The sequence below is a fragment of the Columba livia genome, chromosome 5, assembly GCF_036013475.1.
Source record: "Columba livia isolate bColLiv1 breed racing homer chromosome 5, bColLiv1.pat.W.v2, whole genome shotgun sequence".
Taxonomy (NCBI): Eukaryota; Metazoa; Chordata; class Aves; order Columbiformes; family Columbidae; genus Columba; species Columba livia.
Window position 1 is genome coordinate 58679994 of NC_088606.1, and position 26510 is coordinate 58706503.

General features: G+C 39.3%; 1 protein-coding gene across 14 annotated transcripts in view; it reads right to left on the bottom strand.

Annotated features, from left to right (window-relative positions):
• GALNT18 (polypeptide N-acetylgalactosaminyltransferase 18) overlaps window positions 1-26510 on the bottom strand; it is a 334832-nt gene that overhangs the window by 210176 nt on the left and 98146 nt on the right. For 3 of the 14 annotated variants that reach the window (XM_065066199.1, XM_065066197.1, XM_065066198.1), the window contains one exon: window positions 21067-21153. The exons of the other annotated variants lie outside the window; for them this stretch is intronic. In XM_065066199.1, the coding sequence (XP_064922271.1) occupies window positions 21067-21153 (87 nt within the window). The remainder of the gene's footprint in view (window positions 1-21066; window positions 21154-26510) is intronic. 14 annotated transcript variants of the gene reach the window in all.

Genomic DNA, 26510 nt, shown 5'->3' on the forward strand with positions numbered 1-26510 from the left:
TCACAAAAACAAAACGAAACAAAACAAATCCATAATCTTTACATTAAAAATTCCTTCTCAATGGCAGCCTTTAAATGCTTTCTTTTTCCTTCCATTTTTATTATTCTTCCTACTCTCATTTTTAATAGAATGAATAAATCATTTATTGTTTGTGAAGGACACAGATCAATAGCCCCAGGGACTCAAGTCTAATTAAGTTGTTATCAGAGTGTGTGACTTCCTTTTTCTGATACATAAACGCAGGATGGCAACCATCCAAATGGCACTGAGGGTACCTGTAACAGCCAAAATCTGCTTCCCACTGAAGTCAAGGGTCCTGATCCTTTGTGCTTTGTGTTTTCACTTTTTCCACACTATCGGAGAAGGAACAACACGGTAATTTCACACAGCCAGCCTTCACCAGCAGAAACCACCACCTCAGTAAGGGAAGCGCACTTCAGCTCTAGGCTATAACACAAAGCAGAACCCAGGCTGTGGCAGTGCGGGGGGACACGCTGCCCCTATCCTTGCTGTACCATAGACAAAAGACTTCCTCTTCCTAGTGACGTCCAAAATAAAGAACAAGACACAAGAAGACACAACAAATCCCTCTTGTTCATGATCTTATAATATTGGGATTTTTTTTAAGCTAAGCTGTAACCTAACTGTAAGCTTGTAACAGAGTATGCTGAATCGAGTTCTGGCCTCCCCAGTTTAAGAAGGACAAGGAACTACTGGAGGGAGTCCAGAGGCAGGTTGCAAAGATGAGGAGGGATCTGGAGCATCTCTCTTATGAGGAGACACAGAGAGCTGGGTCTGTTTGGCCTGGAGAGGGCTGAGAGGGGATCTTCACAATGCTGATAAATGTCTCAAGGGGGGATGTGAAAAGGATGGACCAGACTTTTTTCAGTGATGCCCAACAACAGGGTGAGGGGCAACAGACACAGACTGAAGCACAGGAGATTCTATTTAAACATGAGGCGAAACTTCTTTACTTTGAGGGTGCCAGAGCCCTGGAACAGGCTGCCCAGAGAGGCTGGGGAGTCTCCTTCTCTGGAGACATTCAAAACCCACCTGGACACATTCCTGTGTGATCCGCTCTGGTGAACCTGCTTTAGCAGGTGGGTTGGACTACATGATCTCCCGAGGTCCCTTCCAACCCCAACCATTCTGTGCTTCTGTGAGCTGACCCTGGCACTACTGTAACACTCCTGCTAAGCTTGCACTGGGCTCCTTTCCATCTCACCTCTTGCATCAAGTTGGGAGCGGTCACACTGTTGCTACTTCACCTCATAGCTCTTGAGGTTTCAAAGGACAGTGCCCACCATGAAGCTGTGTCCACCTATTTATACATATAAATCGGATGTAAAATAGCACCAAAACAGCTTCAGGGTTCAACAAAGAAAAAAATTGTGCCACATGCATGACGTATCACCTCTGTGATGTTACACTGAAATAAGCACAAAATAAATGAACCCAATTTAATATTCCTAGTACCCAGTGGACCTAGCAGCCTGAAGGAAAAGCTAGAACTGAAGCATTATTATAAATTGGTTTTTAGCACTCGTAACAACTCGTCACTCAAAATCCCAAATGGCAAAAGAAATAATTTCCTGTAGTTCTTATAAAATATAATCTCCAATCTGCACAAACAATATTTTGTTTGCTTACTAGCCTCCTGTCTTATGTATTATTTTCTGTTCAAACTCTACAGCATTACTACAACTGTGCATAACACATCCTAAGTTTAATGTTTAAGAGGGGTTTATTTAATGAGCCTTAGTATCCCAAGCAAAAAGGCACAATACAATGAAGACAGTTAACTACCACTGAAATAGGAGATTTATCACAGATGCAACTCAAACAGAGAGACATTATGTCAATGCGTTTACATATACTTTCACATCTATAACAAACAATAATATTCATGCTAAAATACTGAGATAGATATCTTCAGACTGCATTTATTTCAACGATACAGCTTACGTATGGCTGGTTGAACCAACTTAATAAGGCTTCACCACCTCATAAGAAGAGCTAACATCTAACATAACATACAACAAAATATTGGGTAGCTCATACAGAGAAGAAAACACAAACTCCATTTAGTTGCTAGAAGACATAGCTTAAAACTGGCCAACCTCACTTACATAATTAGCTTTACCGACTTCAAGAGATTTAGACTGACAAACCTTTGAAGTAGGTTTCATCTCATCTAACCATGAACACTTACAAAGAGGATACCTACATGTGGGTTAGTCAGCTTGAGCTCTTTTTACAGCAGGCATCTACATTGTGGGTTATTAATCTTTAGCTCCTTTCACAGTTTGTGGAGAGAAGCAGGTGCTCTCATGGAGAAATTGAGATGCTTCCACACTAGGTTGAGTTGAGCCTTTTTCTTGACAGGGAGTCTTGACAAACTTTTGGTTTGTTAAATCCTTTTCTCATTCTCAATAATGCTCATACAAGGGAATGGAAGTGAAAAAACAGAGTGCTGTTTAGGGTTTAAGGCAAAACAATTCCAACAATTCCTTTTCCCTTTCTTTTCTGGTGTGAACAAGACATCTCTGAGTGGGAAGAGCAGAGCTCACAGCAGACCTGTGGAGGCCCTTTTAAAAGTCCTCGCTTTGGGCATGGTTCTGTTCCTTTAAATTCTGCAGAATAAAGTTCTACTTTAGAAAAGCTCTTGTAAATCACTGATTTAAACCAGTAATTTTAATGTTATTATGCAAGATAATTAGTTACTCAAGATAAACAACATAGTCACCCAAATGGCTAACCAAAACCATATTAGAATGAGTCTAAAGCAGCTAAACATACTCTTCCTTTAAGAACTAAGTTCTTGGGTTTTCTTTTGTCTTTTTTTTTTTTTTTTTTTTTTTTTTTTTTTTAAATAAATAATATGAGTGTTTAAATAATATGAGTGTTAGGAGGTAGAGGACTAAGTTGCAGATTGCTAGGGCAACTATTAGAACATGGTTGTGGAATTCAACAAGTTCTTCCATGATGGTGGATGAGGCATCTTGAAATCCGAATTGTGAGTGGTCAGCCATGTTCACAAGTACAGGATTTTCACCTGTGATTTAGTCCTGACAAGGCTATGTAATAGGTTTACTAACGTCTCATAAGAAAGAAGCATAAAAAGGTCTTGTGACTTCCACGCTCTTTCTCATCTTCTGTGCTTTCACACAAAATCCAGCAATGTAGGGTGGCATTCAGCAGATGTGCACAAGGAATCAGCAAAGGACACAAGCACATCTGATTGCCACTGGAGTCTTATCAAAAAACTTTGCACTGAAGTACGTTTCAGTCTCACGGAAACCTTCAGGAAGACGAGCAAGAGACTACAGAGAAACAGACGACCCCCTGCAACACTGGGACTTCCTTGTCTTCCTCTTACTCTACAACACCATACAACATAGAAATTAAGAGATAGAGAGATATAGCCCGTTTTCCTACTGATAATACTAACTGAACATGCGCCTGGAACAGCAAATCATGATGAACCTCATACATGCAAGCAAAGCAGTAAGATTGAGAATCGTTAAATGCAAGCCATGCTCAGAAAACTACTCTGCATACTGTTCCCAGGCTACACAATCATGCATTCAAGGCAGAAAAAGTTAATTTAAAAGTCAACTCCAAGCTAAGTACACCTTTTAAAATATACCCTGGCGTTCGTCGAGGCAAAGAAAGGAGGGTACAGACTCTTGGCCCAGTCTGTGGATTTGGTGTGGGTTCTTTTTTTGCCTTAAGTTGTGATTGACTTAAAAACTTCAGGCAAAATTCTAAATGATATCACAGTGAAACTATTGACTTGATTACGTAAATGTACTAGGAAGAAAGCAAGCACCGAGTATGTGTTTTTCTCCTTTTTGTTGTACTAATACAGTTGGGTGCAGATATTTTTCTCTCCTTCCTCTCAGCTGCACAAGTAAATGAAGATTTAGAAACACTGAACTGGAATTCTCTCTCAAGACCATTATTTCATAAAAATGTTTTTCAAAGTTTACCTTGGACTTTTTTTGTAAGGGAATAAATTTATTTTTCCCAAGGTGAATGACTAACATTTGCCATCTCCATATTAACTGGAAGACAGGGAGAAGCTGAAGTCATCAGTTCCACTGTCATAATAAATTTTAATTATATTCTGCATCCACTTTAATTTTCTCATTCTTACATGACTGAGAAAGGAAAGCTTGTAAGAAGAAGGAAAATACAACATGTTCATAATAATCTGGAATATAAAGAATAAACCACTCAGGCTTTTCTGTATTTATAAAAACTCAACAGTGACTACTCAAACCATAGCTTTCCAAAAATTACTAAGGGAACAGGCTACAGATTGGTCTGGAAAACAACAGGGTCAGAGTGGAATTCATTTCTATTAAAATGCAGAGTGGAGCAAATTATACTAGTCTCATTCATGCTGACTACTGCTTTACTGACCAGGGCAGGAGGATTGCAGGAGTCACTAGGATTAAACAAAGAGAAAAGTACTATGCAATTCAGAAAACAAAATATTTTGTCTGGAAAACTTCCAGGTTCAATAAAAGGAAAACAAATTGAAATAAATAACTTCTACTAGGGAATTGTGCATGGTAGGAGATTAATCTAATGCAGCATACATTTTCCATAACTGAAAAATCAAACATGCAAATCTAGGACTCTAGAGTGTCATTATGGGAAACTATGTGTGGAAGAAGAAATGGATGTACCCAATTAATATTTCCATTAATTAAATTCCCTTATCAGTAAAGCCCATTTGTTAAACTTCCTGAGCACCTAAAAGTCAGTGGAACTTGGTGATAGACACCTTTGACTTGGAATACTTATTCTGAACCATACAGAACCACTTCTGGAGTAAATCCACAGAGCAAAGAGCTGACACCTCAACTTGGTTTGTGTTATACCTTAAGGCATACAATAAAGTCAGACGAAGAATCAGTAGCTTGGATCATTCCATTAGAACAAAAGTGTTCAAGAAACTGAGGCCATTAGCACAAGCTTAATGGAATTAAGATATTAGAAGAGGTGCGTTGCTATTTACTCAGTTATAAGTTATAATGCGGTTCTGAGTAAACACCATCTCAGTCAAATGAAGGCATAAGGGTCAGTGTTCCAGGGATTTCAGAGGTGGTGGGGGGAAGGAAAGAGTTTTTGCATTTAAGCACACATTAGAAATGGGTGATTCCTGGAGGGAGATGTATTAATAATTAAACAGAGCTGCTGAGTTGAAAAACCAATCAATAACAGACATTAAGATCCAACATTCCTTGAAAAATTGGCAAATGTGGGTTTCAAAGGTTATGTATTCACACATCAGAATTTCTATCCTTCACATCTCTCATTACTATAGCAAATTAATGCTTGTCTCAACACATTTTAAATTGTAATTTCTTATAGGATTACGGTTAAAGCCTGCAGTCATTTACAAAATATTTCTAGTTACCTCCCAGAATTTTCTTTATTGTTCCTCTAGTCAAAGATTGAATAGCTTGTTAGTTGGTTTTTTTTGTTTGTTTTTGCATAATCTACATGTAAAGAATTGAATGAAAGTGTAAGCTTAAAAGAAAACCAATTGCCTTCTGCCAATAAGCTCTACGCAATTCTTACTAAGGCATGAATTAAACTGGATTTTATTGTGATAAGTATCAGCTTACCCTAAAGAGCAGGAATTGTTGTTCACGTATAGTACTACTACAGTTCTTAATGGCTTTGTTGCCTTTGCAGTCATTTTTCAGGCTTCATTTGAGGAAGTTCTCCTAACAAGATACAAAACCTTTGCAACAGCACTAAATTAAATTACAAAATCATAGAAAGTATTTGCTTTACAAAGCAACCACATTGTTGTCAGCAAATGAAATAAGATTTTTTAACAAGTTTCAGTCATTGTCAAGACCATTTTTAACTCTACAAAAGCCTGCGAGCTGAAACGTTGCCAACATAATACAAAGTAGCAGAGTTGACAAAACCAGAAACAGATGAACTACCAGAGTTGCCCTCCCCATGCCAGACCTCACAATTTTCAGTTTTTTCTGAACAGGATGAGTTAACACTATCCTGCAATCGTGCCTGCTTAGCCACCTTGAAATAGCTCACAAATTCAAGAAGGTGGAAAAAAACTACCTCTGTACCATAAAAAGATGCTTTAAAAAAAATAAAAATAAAGAAAGAAAACCACCACCACCACAATCCACATGTTACCTTTCTTGCAATTTTTTTCTTATTTACTATTTTAAAATTATAAGATAGCATTACTTGTGCAATGCAAAACACAAAAAGGAACTTCACCCAGCCTAGTGACCAAAAAGCACAGAAGGGCCCCAGTGCCACTGGCCAGTCTCAGGGCCCACGTACAAAACTCTCCCAAGGTCAACTGACATTTTAGCAAAGCGGTCAGCATAGAATTTGACACTAAGCAAGAGGAGATAAGTACGCCCTTTGACAAAGTTCCTAACTGTCCTGGTTTTGCTAAAAAACAAGTTTCTCTTTTAGTGAATTCGCCTGTCAGCTAAAGCTTCATATTGGCTGCATTTTTGGGAACCAGATACATGTTTTGGCGAACATAGCAATGGAATGTGAGGCTATTGATAAGCACAGATTCACATCTCGCCAGAGGGGCAACGAGAAACAGGTGACCAAGAAACTGACCAACAGAGTATAACATCCCATTTACGTGAATACTTCATATAAAAGTGGGAGATCACGAGGATCACGTCCCTTTTTTCCTTATGGCCGACATTAGGAGAGGACCTTGCTAGTCGTCCCTGCAAACTGAGGCCTAGTGACAGACTGAATCCAGCTCCGGTCGACTGCAGAGTCCAGTCCAGGACTTCAGGCGCTGGCTCTGCAGTTGCTGAGACTTTCAAGGTTGGTTTTGTATGTTTTGTATTATTTTCTCTATTATTAGTAGCACTAGTAAAACATTTTTAACTTTTCCAATTCTCTTCTCTCTGTCCTTCTTTTCCTCCCGCTTGCCTGGCCTTAGTGGGAAGGGGGGAGAGGGAGGGGCTGAAGGGCTGAAGTGGGGGGGAGAGGTGGTTAACAATACATCTGCCATGGTTTTATTGTCACCCCGCAATCTAAACCCTCAACACTAACAAAAATAGGGAAAAAATTTCCATGACTGAAGCAAAAAAAAAATGAACTTATTAAAAATGTACCAAAGCTTATCTTCCTGCTGCAAACATTCTTTCAGCAACTCCATTCATTGCAGAGGGTCCCAAACAGTGTCAAGCTTCTGTGCTTTGTTTCATAAAAATATTCATACGGAGGCTGATTACAATGTATCCCCAACACAATTTGCCACATAAATATAATGACTGATTGGATTTGACAAGACTCCTCCTAGAGCAGTAAACACTGAAGCTTTTGTTTAGGGATATTAATCAGCTCAGCAAGACAAACGTGTCACCTGTGCCAGAATGAAAGAAAAATCATCCCACCTGCTGGTAGAACAACCACCACTAATATCAAAAGGAGGCAGGACCATTAATTGAACCAATTAATCCAGATCCCAGCAATTCGAAATAGCAGGTTTTCACCAGACACTCATCTTCCCTGTAAGGGATTATTCTATTAGCAATAATGATCCTGCTCTAATGGAAGTGGAGACCCAAACTGAAATCTGGAACAACTGTCTGCAGACTAAGAACTATAAGCCCAGAGAGATGTTATAATTCCCCTCCAGCCTGGTCCAGGGGCCTGCATTTGCACCTTAATACAGAGTGAAGACAGGGTTGACTACACTGAAAATATCTGTGTCGTACAAAGCTGTCCTTAATTTAAGGAAAAATAGAAAACACAGATTACACGGAATAGTACAAACTTTTTAACTGCAGCTTGACCATTAGCAACTCTTACCAACATTGTTACCTTCCTCTGCTCAGTGGCATTGAAGGACACTACTGAAGATCTGTTCTCAAGTTCAGATTCTTGTGAAATGGCAAATGATTATGAAAAAACCAATTGGCAAACTTAAGTGGTGAATTAGTGTTCCTAAGTAAGCCAAAATGCCATCCTCAGCTGTGAAATGCTCGTTCATTTTAGAGGGGTATCATACATCCTGACCAAACAGCAAAAAACTTCAGATAGTAAAAGAAATTACTCTACATGAATTCAAACACAAACTTTTATCAATCACACCCACCTAGGACTTCAATGTGAGGCTTTGCAAGCCACAAAGTAATTAATTGTGATAGTAGCTGTACTACCTTCCAATGTCATGCATGTACACATTCCTCCAGCAAAACAAACCCTTTATAAAGTATTCTGCAGACCACTGAACAACAGATATGAAGATTTCTTTTCCAAACTAGGTCTTCTGAATTTCATATCTGTTAAACGTACATTTTACATAGCTATTACATACATACGAAAACATTAATTTCACAATAATTTCTGCATAGAATTATTATCTTCATTTTCTACATCTTACCTACTATTCAGAAAACCCACCTCCCTACAGACCAACACGAATGATAAAGATCAGCAGCATTGTTATCAAACACCAGCAAGATTCTGCAGCAATAGTGTGTGTCAGCCTAAATCCAGCACAGCCACACAGAGAATCAAGTCATGTGAAAGCAATCAGTCCATAAGAACAATACATATTTTGACATTTCCAAGGTTATAATAATTAAGCCCCAAACCTGTCAAAAGCACACCCCTTTCTACTGACTGATGCTCCCAATCTCTGCAAGTATGCACACACAGCGTAGCAATTTCCCATCAGGTTTTCACTTATTTTTACATTCTCGACCTTGTAAGTGGGGCAGTCGGCTCCTGAGACTAAGACTAGAGTGATGAAGAACCAGCTTAATATTTCACTGTCCCACTCCCAGAGTCGTTGGTTTCCCAACAACCACTGTACTTGCTAGGGACGAGCTTTAAAAGCCCACATGATCCCTTCATTGGCAGAGGAAATCCTGAAGATGAGGAAAAAGGATGATGAGCTCAGAGATATTCTGCACAATATATGAAAATAGCAAAGTACCCTTTCTGTTTCATTTATTAATACTGCTGCTGATTTTGCTGTGTCCCATTTTTTCGGCCATCTGCAATCAGAATTCAGTTTAGCTGATAAAAAAGCAAATGCGCTGCAGTTCAACCCAGGAAGCTGCAGTCATATTAGGAGAATGAATAGTCCCTCTTCTGCACAGGAATTCTTTCCAAGAAAACTAGAAATGACCTCGGACACAACTGAACAAATCACATCACTGAGCACAAGGAATGACAACATCAGTTTTCCTACAGTCTTGCTTCTGGAGTTAGGTGAGCTCTTTGGAAAATTTTCCAATGTTTAGGAATTTATTGTGGGCAGGCAGGTGTTCTTTTCCATGCAAATTATCTAATGGTGAATATTAATAAATGCAGCCTTTCAGCTGGCACAAGGAGAGCACCTACAGAGCCTGCCTCTGTTACCTGTGGGAGACTCATACACATACAATTATTCCCAAGATTTTTAACCTCCAGTTCCTTTCAATTTGACTGAGATTCTAAAGTTATTAACACTAGAAAAGTAGACTGATGAACAAAACATTCAGAAGTAAAAACTAAAACGGTATTTGATACCTCCTTTAAACACCAATATTACTAGTAGTAATTTTAATCAGTTACACAATAAGCACATTTGATTGTGTGAACTCCTCAGAATTTTTATTAGTTGGACTTATACTTTGAGTTCTCTTAAGAGGGATAGCTACATAGCATGGCAATATAGTACATTTACAACTTTCAAATGTGAGAGAAAAAGATTTTATCTGAAGTCAACAAATAAGCAGCAAATGTGAACTGACCGTTGTCAGACACACCTCCAGTGACACACCAGAATTACAACACACTGCTGACACCAGCCTTGAATCTGTCCTGGAAAGCAACAGTATTTAGTGCAACTGTCAGCCCTTGTCCTCCAGAGAAACACAACGGTGTGGATTGAATCAGCACTGAGCTGCGGTTCAGGCAGTGGCTGAGGCCGGAGAACAGAGCCTGGTTACCTGTGTGCTGAGCGGCCGGCTGAGGGCCACCAGCTTCACTGACAAAAAGCCACCTCTGTGACAGGGAAACCACTCCTCTCCTGTCACGGTGACACCTCAACTCCTCAATGATTTAGCCCAGGACAACCCAAATACCTGTCTGTAAACAGAAAGTTTATGTTACTAAACAGTAGGACAGCACTGAAATCTAATATTCCATGATATCACAGTTGTCCACGAAAGCATCAACATCCTAATAGCAATTTTTAAATTTTCTGTATTTTTTAATATTGTGGACAATATGTAAGTATATAAGTATACACAAATATACCAAACATGTACATAAGATAAGTACTGCAAAGAGTATAACTACCAGGGTGTCTCTCGTCTGAATTGGAACACCAGTAACACGTGGGAAAATCCTGAGGTATGCCTTAAGCAATTTAGCAGATTAATTTCCTTTTTTTTCCCTTGGAAAGATAACATGCATTAAAGTAACTTAAACAGTTGAAGCTTCAAAGTCACTTAAGGAAAAAATTTCAAAACGTATCTAAGAGACGTTTAGAAATGGGACTGACAAGTTCTTAAGAAACACTGCAACTCAAAGCCCGCTTCTCTGACAGCCATGAGTTTTGTCATCAGTTCTAATTTGAAGGCTTTTACTCACGTTGTCCACTGATTTGACTGCATTTTCTGTGTCAGGGAAAAGGCAGTGCTAAAACATGTCAAGATAATCAAACGCCAATTTAAAACATATATAGAAACAAATAAACACATTCAATAATTTGGATAAAACAAATAACTGGGGAAAATAATCTGCATTCAGACCTTGGAGTATTTGTTGCAAGAAGCCTATATGGGGCTTCAAGACCAAGGCACACAGAGAATGGCATTCTCCAGGAACCAGAAAGGACATGTGTTGGACAAGCAGGCTGCTGCCAGACTTGTGGAGGTGGGTTGCAGCAAGAACATAAGGAGACTAACCTTACCTTCAAACACACAAGAAACAGGAGTTCAAGTTATTAATTAAAACCAGTAATAATGCAAATTCTGAGCTTAATTTGCACAACTGGAAAGAACCATATACACACCAGCCAGGCTAATTTGATGGTATGACAACAAAATCAATTAGTTTGTTGATGCATGCATGAGTCCATCCTCCACAAAGGTAAAGAGGGGAGAGGGGCGACTGCACCACAAGGCTCCCAATGAGCCCATTCCCACCCCGTCCCCTTCTTTTTTAGAACGTAAGCAAGTTTCCTGGTGAGGCATCATGCAGTTCCTCTGCCTGGCAAAGAACAGCAGACTAAAGAAATGGGGGCAGACTTTTACATTACAAAAGCTTTACAGTATTTAGAAGTTTTGTCTGTGAGAGAACCCACCAAAAAAAGACGCTATCTGTACACATAGCCTGTTTGTTCTATACATAGACACTGTGAACTGAACAGGGACTTGGCTATCTTGGAAAAGGGAAAAATATGTTGAAGAAGCAGAATTTACTTAAATACAAGTTTCACAGAAAGATATTCTATTAGAAGTTAACACTATAGCATGATCATTGTCCCTTTGATGAGACTTCACAGAAGCCTGCAACACCACAGACAAAGTCTGCCACCACTTGCAAGGGTTAACCATTATTTATGGATTCTTTTTTTTTCTTTAATAAAGTGGATCAAGTTGATGGGGAAAAAATTGATTTTCCATTCCCACTTATGCTATTTGACGTTATAAGTTCTCACTGGAATGTGACTTTTTACATAGTTTAACTTTTAGCATTCAGTTATTCTTTTTCCAAAAATCTCTCTGTTTCATCATTTTTCAGTGAGACAGGCAGCATGGGAACTCCCGCACATTTGTAAGGGACATCCCACGACTGAACTTTTCCTAACCACTTTCATCCACAGGTTTTTAAAGTCCATTGGCTGAAAACTCCTACCCTATTATCAGATAGGTCCACAAGGTTTAAAGAGTTGGGTTAATAGAGAGGTAAAAATAACCCTCCTAGAAAAAAAAACATTCAGACAGTTTGGCAAAATGCAAAACAATTTTAAAAAAGAAAAATAAAAATCAAGTTACACGCTCTTCACTGGGCCATAAGCACATCCTGCCACATGGCACTGCTGCAGTATTTTTAGCTATATTTTTATCCAAATTCTAATTTATAATCAGCATTGTGCATATAAGCCCTAACAAGATAAAATGATTTAAAAAACCCCATGAAGCTTGACTGTAATTTTGTTGTATCTCTAGTTAACCCATTTTAGTTCATATTTTGATTTTGGAGCTGCTAAGGCAAGTTGCAACAAAACCACTTCCCAACATGAGGTATCTTGAACCACAGATCCCGCAGGGTGCTGGGAAAAGTAATCCGGCCAGAACACCGTGCTCAGGTCTCAGTTTACCCAAAGGTAAATACTGCAACTGATAATTTCACTGTATTTATACAGGTGTGCAGTTCAGTAAGAAGAAACCCCCAGACAAAGAGGGAGCTTTTGTTTACCTTCATTCCTAAGAAGCAACATAAATTTATGGCTTATCATGTTTAAATTTGAGTCTTGAGAAAATTAAGCTCCATACACTTCATATACTGAAGAACAGCATGAGTATGACTTCATAAAATTGTCTCTCTCTTTTTTTTTTTTAAATTTAAAAGAAACAGCTACTCATTCTGATGAAATGAATAGGATTTCTCCTGCGTTTATTTTAAATTCAGTGATACGGCTATTTTTTTTCCCACTTCATGTTGAATTGGCCCTTGTAGGTAAATTGCTTGAATAAGCTCTGCTTGTTGGATGATAATTGAATGAGCTTGGGGAATTTTGCCAGTTCCAGGTGTTGAGAAGTTGGGAGAACATAACATCTGTTCTCATCAAATACCAGAAAGGCAAATTCAAAGTCACTCTTAATTAATTTGGAGCACGAACACTAAATAGAGACTAAAAGAAATACGCTAAAGTTACCTTTTTTTTTTTTTAAGTTAAAATATGCTTTTTTATTAGCTTAATATAGCAAAACTAAGCTGCTAAATCCTATGCTGTTATTTTGTCATTTTTTTCTGTCATACTTTGCAATGTCACAATTTGTCATTGTGGCTAAAGCTCATGTTTTCTGCACTACGTTAATTGTAAAAAGAACCAGACAATCATATGGCAACACACCAACATGGCAGAAGAGCCTGGCTAGCTAGGTGCCTAAAAATAGGCAGCACACTGCTAAGCACTTGCCTTTGCCTATAATTTGACAGAGTATTTTACATAATCCCTTTAATAATTACATTCTCTTTATACTCGTGGATACTTTGACCTTTCTTTCCCATTCCCTTTCTTTATGCTTTAGACCCAGTTTTTTACATAGTCATACAAGAAAGTGACCCCATAGACATGAGACAAGAAAGAGCCACCATTTCTGACCCCGACCTGTCCCCTGGGTACGCAGGGCAGAATTCTGAGGCAGCAGAGAGAGGGGACAGAGGAAAAGAGCTATCGCTTTTCACACTGTTCTGAACAGATCATCCCACTCGCTTCCCACAGTGCCTCAGATGTATGAAGGTTGGACATTAGGAAACATTTCTTCACAGAAAGGGTTGTCAGGCCTTGGAACAGGCTGACCAGGGAAGCAGTGGAGTCACCATCCCCAGAGGGGTTTAAAAGACGCGTAGATTGCATTCTTAGTGACACGGTTTAGTGCTAGAGCTAGGTTATGGTTGTACTCCACGATCTTAAGGGTCTCTTCCAACCAAAATGATTCTATGAATTACAACAATCCAGCAGAGGAAATAATTTAGAGCAAGAATTTCATGTGCATCCACACTGACTGAGAACTCAGTGTAATTTTAATTTTTTTAAATAATTTTTACCCATAAATATCTTAAGGTTTTTAATGTAAAGGACAATCGCAAGACAGAACAGCCCCTACCAGGATTTGCGTGTTCTCACCCTCACATAAAGACCTCATAATATTTTTAGTAGCAGAAAGGGTGTAAATGCACAGTACCTTTACTATTTAAAGTTTGTTTTGACTAGATAGTTAAAAATGATAATCCAGTTGCTGGAAAAGCAAATATCCAGAATTATCTTCCATTGAATTCGTGCCAACGCACACAGTATTGAGTAAACCTTCCTCCCTGTACCTTCTTTCCCTAAGGCAGCTAATCGACGTTTTATGGAAGTTACATGGCAAAACCAGCCACAAAAGCCAGGTTAAATGCACAAGCACCTTGTCTAAACCTGCCAAGAAACTATTGTTGTCCCAACACTGCAAACACACTGGGAGTTCTTATTCGTATAAGCACATTCACAACTTCACCATAGCCACTCACAGCCTAAGAGCTGCTCACACAATGATAATAACAAAGTATAACCAGAAAATAACAGGTGAGTATAAAAAAGTATAACGAATTACAAATAAATAAATAAATAAATAAATAAATAAATACATCACTCTGTGATCATGCCTGTTCTATATTTACCAACTCATTATATTAACAAAACCTGTAGGACAGGGATTACTCTATAACCCACAGTTACATCCAGAGCTGGGGACCGCGATCAGCACATTTCCTGCTGGCAGCTGCACAAAGGGCAGTTTGGGCTGAACGACTGATTATCCATCAATTCCTGTATAACTGATACAGGTGGTAAACACACAGCCACGTGGGGAAGGGTTTCTAATGAGGCTTTTACACTACATCCTCTGGTACCTGTGTGCTTTTTTGGTCAACATCTCTTTCTCCACGGTATGAAGATGATACCTGTATTTGACCAGGTATTGCAACCTTTTGCCAGGCTGTAAGAGAACCTTTTGTTTGCCTCTTAATCTCAGAATACAAATGAGAACATTCTTTCAAATATATTTAGACTAAACATCTTTTTTTATAAATGTTAATTTTCAGGAATGTTGTCAATCCACTTTTAGCAGATGGTTCGCTATTTAATGTCTTTAGGCAAGGCAGAAAAGCTTTAATCAAAAGAAATGTTGAGAAATTAAATGCAATTTTACAAAATCAAAGGCATTTCCTACATATTGTCAAGCAGACAAAAACATATTGACACATTGTTACTGCATGGAGACAAGAATGTTTCACATGTTATGACATTAAGTTTCCTTTTACGTGTTTCAAGTCTCCAGGCTTCCTCATAACAAAGAATTTTACTCTTTCATAAATTTAAAAATTCTCCAACAGCATCTTCTTTCTTAGTTATGAAAAAAGAATCAAGGGCTGAATGATTAAAAATCTACCCTTGAGAGCTAGAAGTTGCAACATAAAAAGCTTTACCTTTGCTTACTTCTTCAAATGAGGAATCAACAGCGTGGCTCCCCAGTCCCCCTGTGACGCAGTATTCCACCTGCTTCTGCAGCCCTCAACCAGCCCCAAAACAGTCTCCACTAATAAGTGGTAAAACGCACAGGGTTCACTTGAACCATCAACTATTACTTGGTTATTGCAGAGAGCACTAATAAGTGTCTGAAACCCAATTCTAACCCACTTTGGGCAATACTTCTGTCTGTCCTTGGTGTTTCGGTTCCTGTTGCCACCACGCTGAGATATTCTGCAAACATGCTCCCACTCACTTTCATCCAAGTTCTTGCTTCAGTGCCTGTGTTAACATTGACAAACTCTTCCGTGTCAGCCCGTATCATGCCGTGGTGAAAACCCTTCCCGCTTTCAAGACAAGACATATGGATCCTTAGTGTCACCATTAGAAACATATACATACATTTACAGAGAGAGATACTTTTATTATAATCATATAAAGAATATTTTTATATATTAAATATTCATATATATATTTCCATACTCATTTTCATGCAAAATTTTTCTCAGTACTTAAATGAAAAGAGAGTAGTAGAATTAGTACTATGGAAGTGCTTTTAAACTACTTTCATGTAAGAAAGACAAAGCTGTGCTGAAAAGCTCGTGTATGTTGATAGAATTGCATTTATATGAAGTATAACAATAAATCAATGAGATTAAAAGGTTTCTATACCAAAACCTTCCTGTTACAATGCCTGCAGTTAGAGAAATGAAAGCTGCAAGTAGGAACGATCTAGCCAAACACAGGTCTCCTGTCATCATTTTGCTGTTCTTTTTTCTGGCCTTCCTTCTTTTAGTGCATGAACGTACCAGTCTTCTGGCTTTCTGTATGGCTTTATACGACCCTTTGGAACTTGTGGGGTTTTTATTGTTGGTTTGCTTGTTTTATGTCTAACAGTTTGAAATTAATTTTAAACTTAGATGGCTTTACAACCATGTGAAAATATGAGCTAAATAGGAGCTTAAAATCTCTCATTTGATTACATCCAAGTTTAATGATGGCATAATCCTTTATGGCTGACATCATGTTGTGAAGTCACAGAGTACTAACTCTACTGCCTTTCGAAAAGCCGGGACCAAAACACCACCACATGATTGTGATATTGGAGACCACCAGCAACACAATTTTGGTGCCAAGACTAGTATCTTGCTTATGATATTTGGACTGTATGCAAGCCAAGTATTTCTTACTTATTAAAGATACTGCATGTTTAAAAAAGGTCTATATAAACTAAATCAAAGATATTTAAGTCTTGCATTTTTGAATGCTAGATTTGGTTTTAATTAACAAAAGCAAATATTTGTAACAATCTACTAGATGTGAAACTGGTTTTGAGAGCAACAGGACAGTAAAAGGCTTTCAGAATAGAATCACAGTATCACAGAAATGGTGTGTGGCTTCTTTCCACTCCATGGCAGCTCAATAGCACTAGTTTCACCAGTTTCAATAACACTAGTGGAAATTCAATAGTTTCCACTAAATAACTGCAATTACATATTAGCTAAAAACGGATAAAACATTCAAGTACTTGTATGCAGCCTTTAGCTTTTTCAATACTTCTCTCCTCTCTGACACTCCTCATCCTCCAAACTGCTACACATGAACACATCTTCGAATCACAAATACCGTAGAGATTACAGAATACTACTCCACACTTCGCTTGAGCAACTTAAAATATTCCTGTTAGCACAAGCAGAAGAGGGAAATGCTGGCATCACGTAATCATGCAATATACAGCTGGTAAAATTATAAATACCTCAGAGAAAAACAAACAAACAGAACAAAGTTATTTTTAAAACTATGCTGTGCTCTCTTCTGCAAGGCCCATTTATTCTGTGCACAGAGAAATCCCAAAAGGTGTTTTCTCTAACCATAACTTTATTGCAATGATAATCCTGTAACGGATGGGCACAGACTCACTGAGTCTGCTGTGCTGGAAAAGTTTATCTGACAGTTTTTCTTTTACCTGTGGCAGCCAAATCTTCTTGCAAAGCCTTTGGCAAGTCATGACTCGATGCAGAAAGAAAAGCTTCAAAGGAATTTGAATCCACCATGAAAGCAGGGACAGGTAATTCATTGCATTAGTTGGATGAGTCATGAAATAGATCCCTAGCTAGATCCAGATTACATATGGGCAAGTAACACAGCCTAAAAAACTAAATTATCTCCCTAAAATGAAGACTTGAATGACCATTTATCTATGAAGAAAATAACAGAAGTACTATCTCTTTTTCTTATATTCTTCAGAAAGCTGCTTATAGAAATCCTCTTTCCTCAGAGATCACCTGTGACAGCTCTAATAAAAGGAAAATTCAAACATTCACATTTAAAATATGGGTTTTGATTTAGGTGGTATGAAATGACAAAACCAAAACTACAGTAGGATTTCCACACCACCACCAACATTACTCACACAATATTACTTAGGCCACAAATTTTCAAGATACAAGCAGCAAATTAGGCAATTACGTGGTATTTAAGATGCGCTAATTATAACATGCATGTCAGGAGAGATACCTCATCTCATACTGCAGAGCTCATGTCAGTCTCAAATTCACATCGTTGAGGCCAAGATCTATGGTGGGAGAACAGATGTGACCATGGCACTGCAACATCTGCCTGCTGCAGGATTCACACCCTGTGCTGTTCCTAATGGGAGAAGACTTTGTCCGATTCTTCTGAGCAGCTCCAGCAGCGAGTCACACCTGCCACCAAGTCTGTGTAAATCTGGCCACATCAATTCTCTATACTCATCTCCTCTGCCTGGCTCCTGCAGACCTTATCCAGGGAGACAGATACCCAAGGCAAGGGTTCCAACATGCACTTTTACAGCGCTGATCACAAGATAGCTGGGATTTCAGCTAGCTGCCGCAGCATTACTATCATAGAAATATATATCATATCATTTAAGTAGAGAATATAGGAAGAATCCATTATGGACTTGAGAAGACAAATTCTGGCATCTTAAAAGCAGAAAATTTCAAGGTAGCAACTTGGACTTTCCACCTCCATACTTAAAAAAAAAAAAAAAAATTAGAATAGTCTCATTTGTTCATTTTCAAAGCCAAGTAGAGGAGGTGCTGGAGAGCTGTAATAATTTACCTCAGGAAACGCTGGATATCATGTTAAAAATAGCACTTTGGTTACAGAACACCAGTTGAGCAGAGAAAATTTATGAAGAAAACAGAAACAATGTTGTTCCACAGAGAACACATCTGCACTGCTCAACTGGAGCCAGAATAGATTTAATGGTGACAGAGCATTAAGTTTCAGGTACCTGGCAATTTCAGAGTCTACTCAGAGTATCTGTCCACACTGTCCCACCAAGCAGCCTGTTCCAGAGCTATTATATTTCCCAAGTCACTAAACTAACGAAGCCTGGAAGTTTCTGAAGAGGCCAAAGAGGTAGCACTGAAAGGCCAAGGGCAGCACAGAAAGATTCCTCCACAGATGATGGAAGTGCCATTGGACTCTGATCATAATATGGCTTAGTGAAGAAAAGAAGGAAGACTAGAGGACATTTTTACATACAAGAAAAAAAAAAAGTGGGGAGTTAAAAGAAAAATAACACAGCAGACAGATAAAGAATCTCAGAGGAGGCGTGACAAGATACAAAGTCAGTTTTCACTTTTGCATTAGACATTTAATTTCATTAAAGGAGTAGTTTTGCGAGTTGTGGACCAATAAAATTACTTCGCTTGTTATCAGCAGGCACACAATGCCTGCTTGAGACTCAGGACAATCCCAGGACACCACAGCATGCTGTGCTGAGGCCAGTCTCCAATCTCTGGGCCAAGCACAGCTGACAACATCATCTTATGGCTGCAATAAATGAGGACAGTCGCTAACTAGCTAAATATGATTCGTGTCCCGTTACGTCCCTTGCAGCACTCCACACATTAACAGCTGATGTGTTCTAGTTCCTGGGCTGTTCTAATGGCAACCAAGGACTCCCCATCCTCCTCAGAAAGGCAGCTAAGCCATCTTCACAACTGCCACCGCTGCCTCCAGGTACGAGCCAGATATTCACTCTTGTAAATCATCACAGATTTTCTTTACGTACATTCAGATGGTAATACTAGCTTATTCTATCATACTGCAGCTTATGTGTGCTGTGTAATGTCAATGACAAGACCTTACTGTTGAACACACATTTAAATTAAACTGCTTCTGTGGCTTGTTACAGGCAAGGGATCATCATTAGGCAGAGGCAGGCTACAACTCCAGACTTCTGGCCCTGGAGACAATGGAGACACCACACAGCCCATGCCATGCTCAGTCAAAAACAAGTGTTTGTCGTCTCTGTTTTTATAACATAATGGAAAGCCTCATGTTTTGCACACATGCACTTGCAGGTCCAGATCCTGCACTACTGGATGCAGAGTACTTAGACTCTTCCATAAGCATTTAGCTCGTGCAAGAGAAAAAAAATAAACTACATCAACCACAAACTATACACTGGGATATGATTCTGAAGTTTTGTCCTGCTCCTCAAACACAGAGAATAAGTACCATAAGCACACAAGGAGCCACTTCCCAAAATATAGTCTTGAACTCAACGTACAATAACATACTCATGTGTGTATCAGAAATACAGAGAGTGTACCCTGTGTACAGATACAGCCACCTTTTTCTGACCCAGTAAAGAAGAACACACATACCACAACGTACGGCGGTCTCAGCACCAGGCTCCTCTGAGCCAAGGCTCTTTTGAGCTTGAGGCACCCGAAGAAGTCCCACCTCCCCCTGTTCTCTCTGCCTGCCCTTCCATGCACAACAGGTAGTTGGCAGATCACAATCAGCCACAGGCCACGTTACACGCAAGTGGAAGATAATTTCTAACATTGGGCTGCTGACATTGCCATGAGGAGCGTAACACTGGGACCAAGCCGAACTCACCCGTAACACACAACTGCCAACAGCTATGCGTAGCAGAAAAAAGGACCTAAGTTTGAATCTCTGCACACAAGACGCAAGCTGCTTGTATCAACCTGAGCAACATTTTCTAAAGTGACACCCAGTCTGCACAAATGAAGCACTGAGCTGAGTCCAGAACCTTCAACAGAACAGCTATCACCATCTCTGCACAGCCCATAAATCACCTGCTCAAAGACTGCAGTTCACAATCTGCTATTTTCCACTGAAGCTCTGCCATTATGCAGAGATAACAAACATCAACAAAAATGAACCTTTTCAGAGACAAAAGGCAAAATTCTCCAGCTCAGCAATAAGAGAATTTGTAGAGGGCAGAGAAGTCAGTTTCCAGCCTCTACTCTCAATTCATGTTTTAACCTTTGGTTGAAGATGATGTTGAAAACTACAGAAATTATCTAGATTGAAGGAAACAGAATGCAGGTCAATTCCATTCCCAATGACAAAGCTACCATTCACTGTCACTTTGTAGCCAAAGAAAAGTTACCTTGTTTCTAACTCAAAAGATACAATCTCAACAGCAAAACCAAAATTCAGCAACTAGCATGCTATTCCCATTGTATAAACCTGAAGAATTAGTAGAGCAATCTAGCTGACAATCAAGGAATCATTCAAACTCCAGTAATAAAATACATTTACATTCATAAGGCTGGACTACCACTTCTTAGTTTTGGTCACTAGGTCCTAACTGTGGCAAAATAAATTCTCAGTGGAAGAACCACCAAGAAAGAACATAATCAGAAGAGAACGAAAGATATTAAAAGGACAACAAAGTTAACTTTAATAACAGTAATAATCAACTATCAAGTTGTAGTTGACATAACCAATATCACTAAGTCTTCAGTAGACGGTCCTTGAAATACCTGCATCTCCAGCAATGCTTGAAAATTTACAGCAATTTAAGAGCCAGAGTCTTCTAGTTGAAATGAGTCTCTTTAGTGCACCCGTTCCTAAGCGTGGAAGAACATGAAAGTTAAACTCAAATTAATCTGCACTGACATGCAGCAATCTAGAACGACTTGAGAAGTCACAGCCTAAAGAGAAAAAATAATGGGATTAATCCTGCATATCTGACATATCCAAGGAGTTCCTTCCTTTGCAATTAGTTACACTGGGAAAGTCGGTCTCTTTGCTTGTACAGAGACTGAATATAGAGCCCTTGGTAGTGGAGCAAGAGCTGTGTTTCCAGGGCTACTGTCTACTGCTGATTTGTTTCTCAACAGAATAAATACACTGCAGTGAGTGACAAAAATGCTTAACTGCTTTTGAGCTTGATGGAAATAAGCTGGGGGGATATGGCAATTAATTGTTCCCCAAAGGAAAGTACCACAAGAGTAAGAGACATAGTGCAGTGGCCATGTGCATCCTAGTGAGCCTGGATTTATGGAGTCCAGCTGGGCAGCCAGTCTGCAAAGGACAGCTGTCACAAACCGGAGCTTTATATCCTACATTCTTCCTCATGTTGGAGATCAAAAAATAAATCAAGGGTAGGTAGATATAAAAAATAAATTTACTTATCCAAACCTTTAAATGGCTACAGTTGAGAATCTGGGTTGACCTAGTTCCCAAACTCAAAATATGCAATTTCTGAAAGCAAATCATTCCACCCTAACACCTGTCCAATACACAGGGAACAAATCACACACTGGAGATCTCCCCATCCCCCATCTGACCCCTGGGGGTCATCAGGCATCCAGCTATGGGATAGTTAACATTACCTGAAGTAAGCCCACGGAGCAAATCATTCTAAGCAGCAGGTTGAGAGATAACACACATGCCTCCTCTCTTACAAACTTTCCCAAATAAGTCCACACAGCATTTGACATTCCATTTATGACAACAGATGCAGCAGCTTGCAAAGATGAGGGACCAAAGTCCCACTACAACACAGATGTATTAGTAATCACCCATTAATCTTAACTAAGAAATCACCTGGTCCAGAAATGAACTGTGTGCTTACAACTTTAACATAGATCTACTCTATGTATTAACTGCATGTAATTTATTAATTCTGTTTAGGTCCCGGGGGAGGGTGAGGAAGCAAGTTCATTTCATAGCCTTCATAGCGCATAGGTTTAAAAACAATGAGGAAACGCAAACATCATCTTATTAAAACTAGGAAGGCTGAAAAATATAAAGTGGCATTGCATAAGACGAAGAGGACGGCATGCATGAGGTGTTTTAAGTGATGTCAGCTTAACCACAGCACAGCTTTTCAATAAAAAGGTTCAACTCATCACCTATGACAGCCTACAGCTAAGCTGCAGAAGAAAAATAAATCCATTATTGCAAGCGTTTTTCCTCGTCATTGTTACAAACTGAGTATCTGATGAAGAGCAGCACACCCGCTCACATGTCCTTGCAACTGCACATACAACTTAGAGCAGTTCTCCAGTGACAGAGCCAACCCATGAGGCATTATGAAGATGAACGATGTGTTGTGATCTGTCTGAAGCACTCTTGTATTGATTTTAATGAGAGCGTTTGCAGTTTTTTGAACCAGTATGTTTCTTGTGAACACAACAGAATATACTGTTTTCAAATAAAATTGAGGAAGGCTGATTTCAAATCCTAGGCTGGATCCACAGATATTTCATTTAACACAATATTCGTTAACCTTAGCCCTTTCAAGTATACCTTCTGGCAACAAAGCTCAACAGCATTAGATTATACATGTGCCACACACCTTTGTTTGACAGAAAAAAAGGACTGCATTTTGCATAGAACTACCCAACTATTCTTCGGGTTTTTTTACACTGTCCTGGTTTTGTTAAAAAACAAGTTTCTCTTTTAGTGAATCTGCCTGTCAGCTAAAGCTTTCATATTAGCTGCATTTTCCTGGAGAACCAGATACATGTTTTGGTAAACATAGCAATGGAATGCGAAGTTATTGATAAGCATGGATGGACATCTTGCGAGAGGGGCAACGAGAAACAAGTGACCAAGAAACTGAACAATGGTGTATAACATTCCATTCACGTGAATACTTCATAGAAAAGTGGGTGATCACAAGGATCTTGTTGTCCCTTTTTTCCCTTCTGTTTGTGGCCAAAATTAGGAGAGGACCTTACTAGTTGTCCCTGCGAACTGAGGCCTAGTGACAGACTGAATCCAGCTCTGGCTGGCTGCAGAGTCCAGTCCAGGACTTTGGGTGCCGGCTCTGCAGTTGCTGAGACTTTCAAGATGTTTTTTTTATATTTTGTATTATTTTCTCTATTCTTATTAGTAGCAGTAGTAAAACATTTTTAATTTTTCCAACTCTCTCCTCTCTGTCCTTCTTTTCCTCCCGATCGCCTGGCCTTAGTGGGAAGGGGGGAGAGGGAGGGCTGAAAGGGGGAAGGGGTCGGGGAGAGGAGGTTAACAATACATCTGCCAGGGTTTTATTGTCACCCCACAATCAAAACCCTCGACACACACACAATTCATCTCAAGAAATACATCATCTTGTTTGCAAATGCAAAAGGAAGTGGAAACCAAAAGTTTCTCTCAGTGAGTTGACTGCTAGCACAGAACACATGCCTCTTACTACAGACTGGGGGGGAAGGAGAATCTCTTTAGTACTAGCTGGGTGGCATTCAGATGTAATTACCACCACAATCACCACAACACATGGCCACAGAAAAGCATGCAGGCCATCACCATTGTAAAAACATAAAGTGATTTGACCAAAAGCATCTTGTTAAACCGTGGCAAGCCACACGCCAAGAATTCATGATTCCCAGGCTTGAGCTCAAATTCCAGCATCGTGCTTCCACTCCACTAAACATGTCTTTCTGTAGTCCCCACTGCCCAACTAGACTTCAGTGCTGCCAATCCTGCCCCAAACCGCCAACCACAGATGTCAGAATACAGGTGCATGACCCCTGCACAGCACACCCATAGGCTACACAACATCAATTATTAATAACACATAATGAGGAAAGAAAGAAGCAGAGCAGTACTACACAGGCAGAGCAGACACACGTGCTATTATTCCATTTCCAGCACCCAGAAAATGCATGCAGAGAAATTATTATCCTTCAACACTTGCAGATGTGTGAATACACAATGGTGTAAGATGTGCAGTGTGGCAGATACATACTTGCACATTCAAACTTTTCCATTCTTGGCCAATACCAGTATTTCCCTTTCCATATTGTTCTTTCCAAACATGAGGCATGCATACTTTCATTCTCTCTGAACTTCTCTTATTTGAAAATTTCAGTCTGATACTTTTCTTGCCGTGAACTTTTATAAAATACGTATTTTAAAAGTGGTTTTTTTTATGGCACATCTTATTCCTTCTCATTTCCAGGACACTTGATAAAGTATTACGAGGGTGCAATGTATATGCTAAAGGAATTCCCAGATGGCATCTAATTAAACAATTCAGTCACAAAACAAATCAAAATGAAATAGTAGCATAACCCCATGTGAAAAATGCAGCAGTCAGAGCTCTCTGGTATTTGCAGAATATCCCATGGAATGCAATTCTATTACCCGTGCTAACTCCATACCCATTCAGCACTGCAGAAATCTGAGCTACCAATACCCCTCTCCATCATACAAAAGTAGTTGTCCAAGGAAAAGTTTAATAGCAAACTACAGCTAACCTTTATAACCTAGTCCAGAACCATCATGGCAGCTGGCTTGTCCAGTTTATGGCAATGAATCTGAAACTGAGAATACCTTAAAGCTGACCCAAATATCTTAAAGCTCATCCCAAACCCAGTCAAGCTTGGGATATTCCTTCCAGTGACTTCAGTGAGTTTTGCACCATGACCCAGAATTCAAAACAGCTCACAATGCCAAGCAAAACCTGACAAAGTAACATCTTATTCTCCAGTCTCTGCCACAGAAATTCCTTGGGAACGCCAGTTATTACAATCTAGCAAATAAAAGTACAGAGAATCCACTTAGAGATAATGATGTGTGACTTCTCTTTTATTTCTTTATTTTAAATAATAAGTGGTTTCATAAGGTATGAGAACTTCGTAAAGTTAGCATTTTTCCCCCAAACATATTTTAGTACTTATTACCAAACAGTTCACTTAATTGTTTTCAGAAGACTCTTCAGCTTTCATAGAAATGTTATTCAAGGAAAATATATTCTGGTTTGGTTTATGCATAGTCACAAAATAAATGTATGCTCTAATCCATACTATACTGTCCCCTGATTTGAGTATATATTTCCTTATTACTCTAAGAAGAGCCACTGACCAAAGGAACATGCTGATATGGCCATTGTTATTTTCTTTGAAAAGAAATAAGAATATTGGACCTTCACATCAGCAAAACTGAAGAAGTTGTGCTCCAACCTCATATGGAAAGTCAATTAATTTAATGTATCTAGCTCTTAACTTCGCCTTTTGAAAAATCCCTGCCTTCATACATGCTTCCACAGTGCACTCCACTGGCAAACAGACAAGAAATGTATTTCCTTTTTAAAGTCAATTTCAGGAATCAAGACAAACTTAAGGACGGCATGCGAGAATTTAAAACCTGCAGGAGTTGCTATAACTCATCCTCCAGAAAAAGATTAGTATTTTACTAATTCACCCAAGAGTACAAGAATACCTGAGAAACAATGGCACATGCAAACTGAGTGGTGATGTGCCATATTTTTAAAAATATTAATACAAGACACAGCAAAGTAGCTGGGCTTGAACAGTGCTGCAAACTTAAAAGTACGGACAAGCAGGGGAAGCCCGATTCACGTGGCATCACCCACCCTGCCTGCTCTACTGCTCTACCTTTCTTGATGTTCCCAGAAGAGCAGCTGGCCACAACTGCCTGGAAGCAGGCAAGATTTGGTGCACTGATGCTAGGTATCCTTTACCAGACGGTTTGCTCTCCCTTTTCAGATTTAGGAGAGACCAGAACTGAGATTTGCACATTCAGCAGAAGTTATGCAGAAACAGAGAAATATGGTCCCTCTAAATTTTCTAAAAACTCTCACATACCCCCACCCTCAGCCTCCTTACTACCCAACCCACTTAGCAGACTGAGGTAAGAACTGTACAATGCCATGCAGATGATGAAAATATAAAGGAAGACACTAAAGATCACCCAGGAAAGTCACATAAAATCCCAAACTCCCAGGAAATAATCATATTCTCCCCCACTGCTTGCGCACTTCAACCCTTCTCCCAGAGCTCCCGTTAAAAGGAGATCAAATTAAAAAGGCATTACACACATGAGAGAGTGTCCCAGTTATAATCCCAAGTGGCTTCCAGCACTACAGCAGGACTAAGGGAAAACCTTGAGGACACACGGACTCACAGCACGGATTAGCAGAGTCAGGCTTACAGAGGGACGACAACAAAAA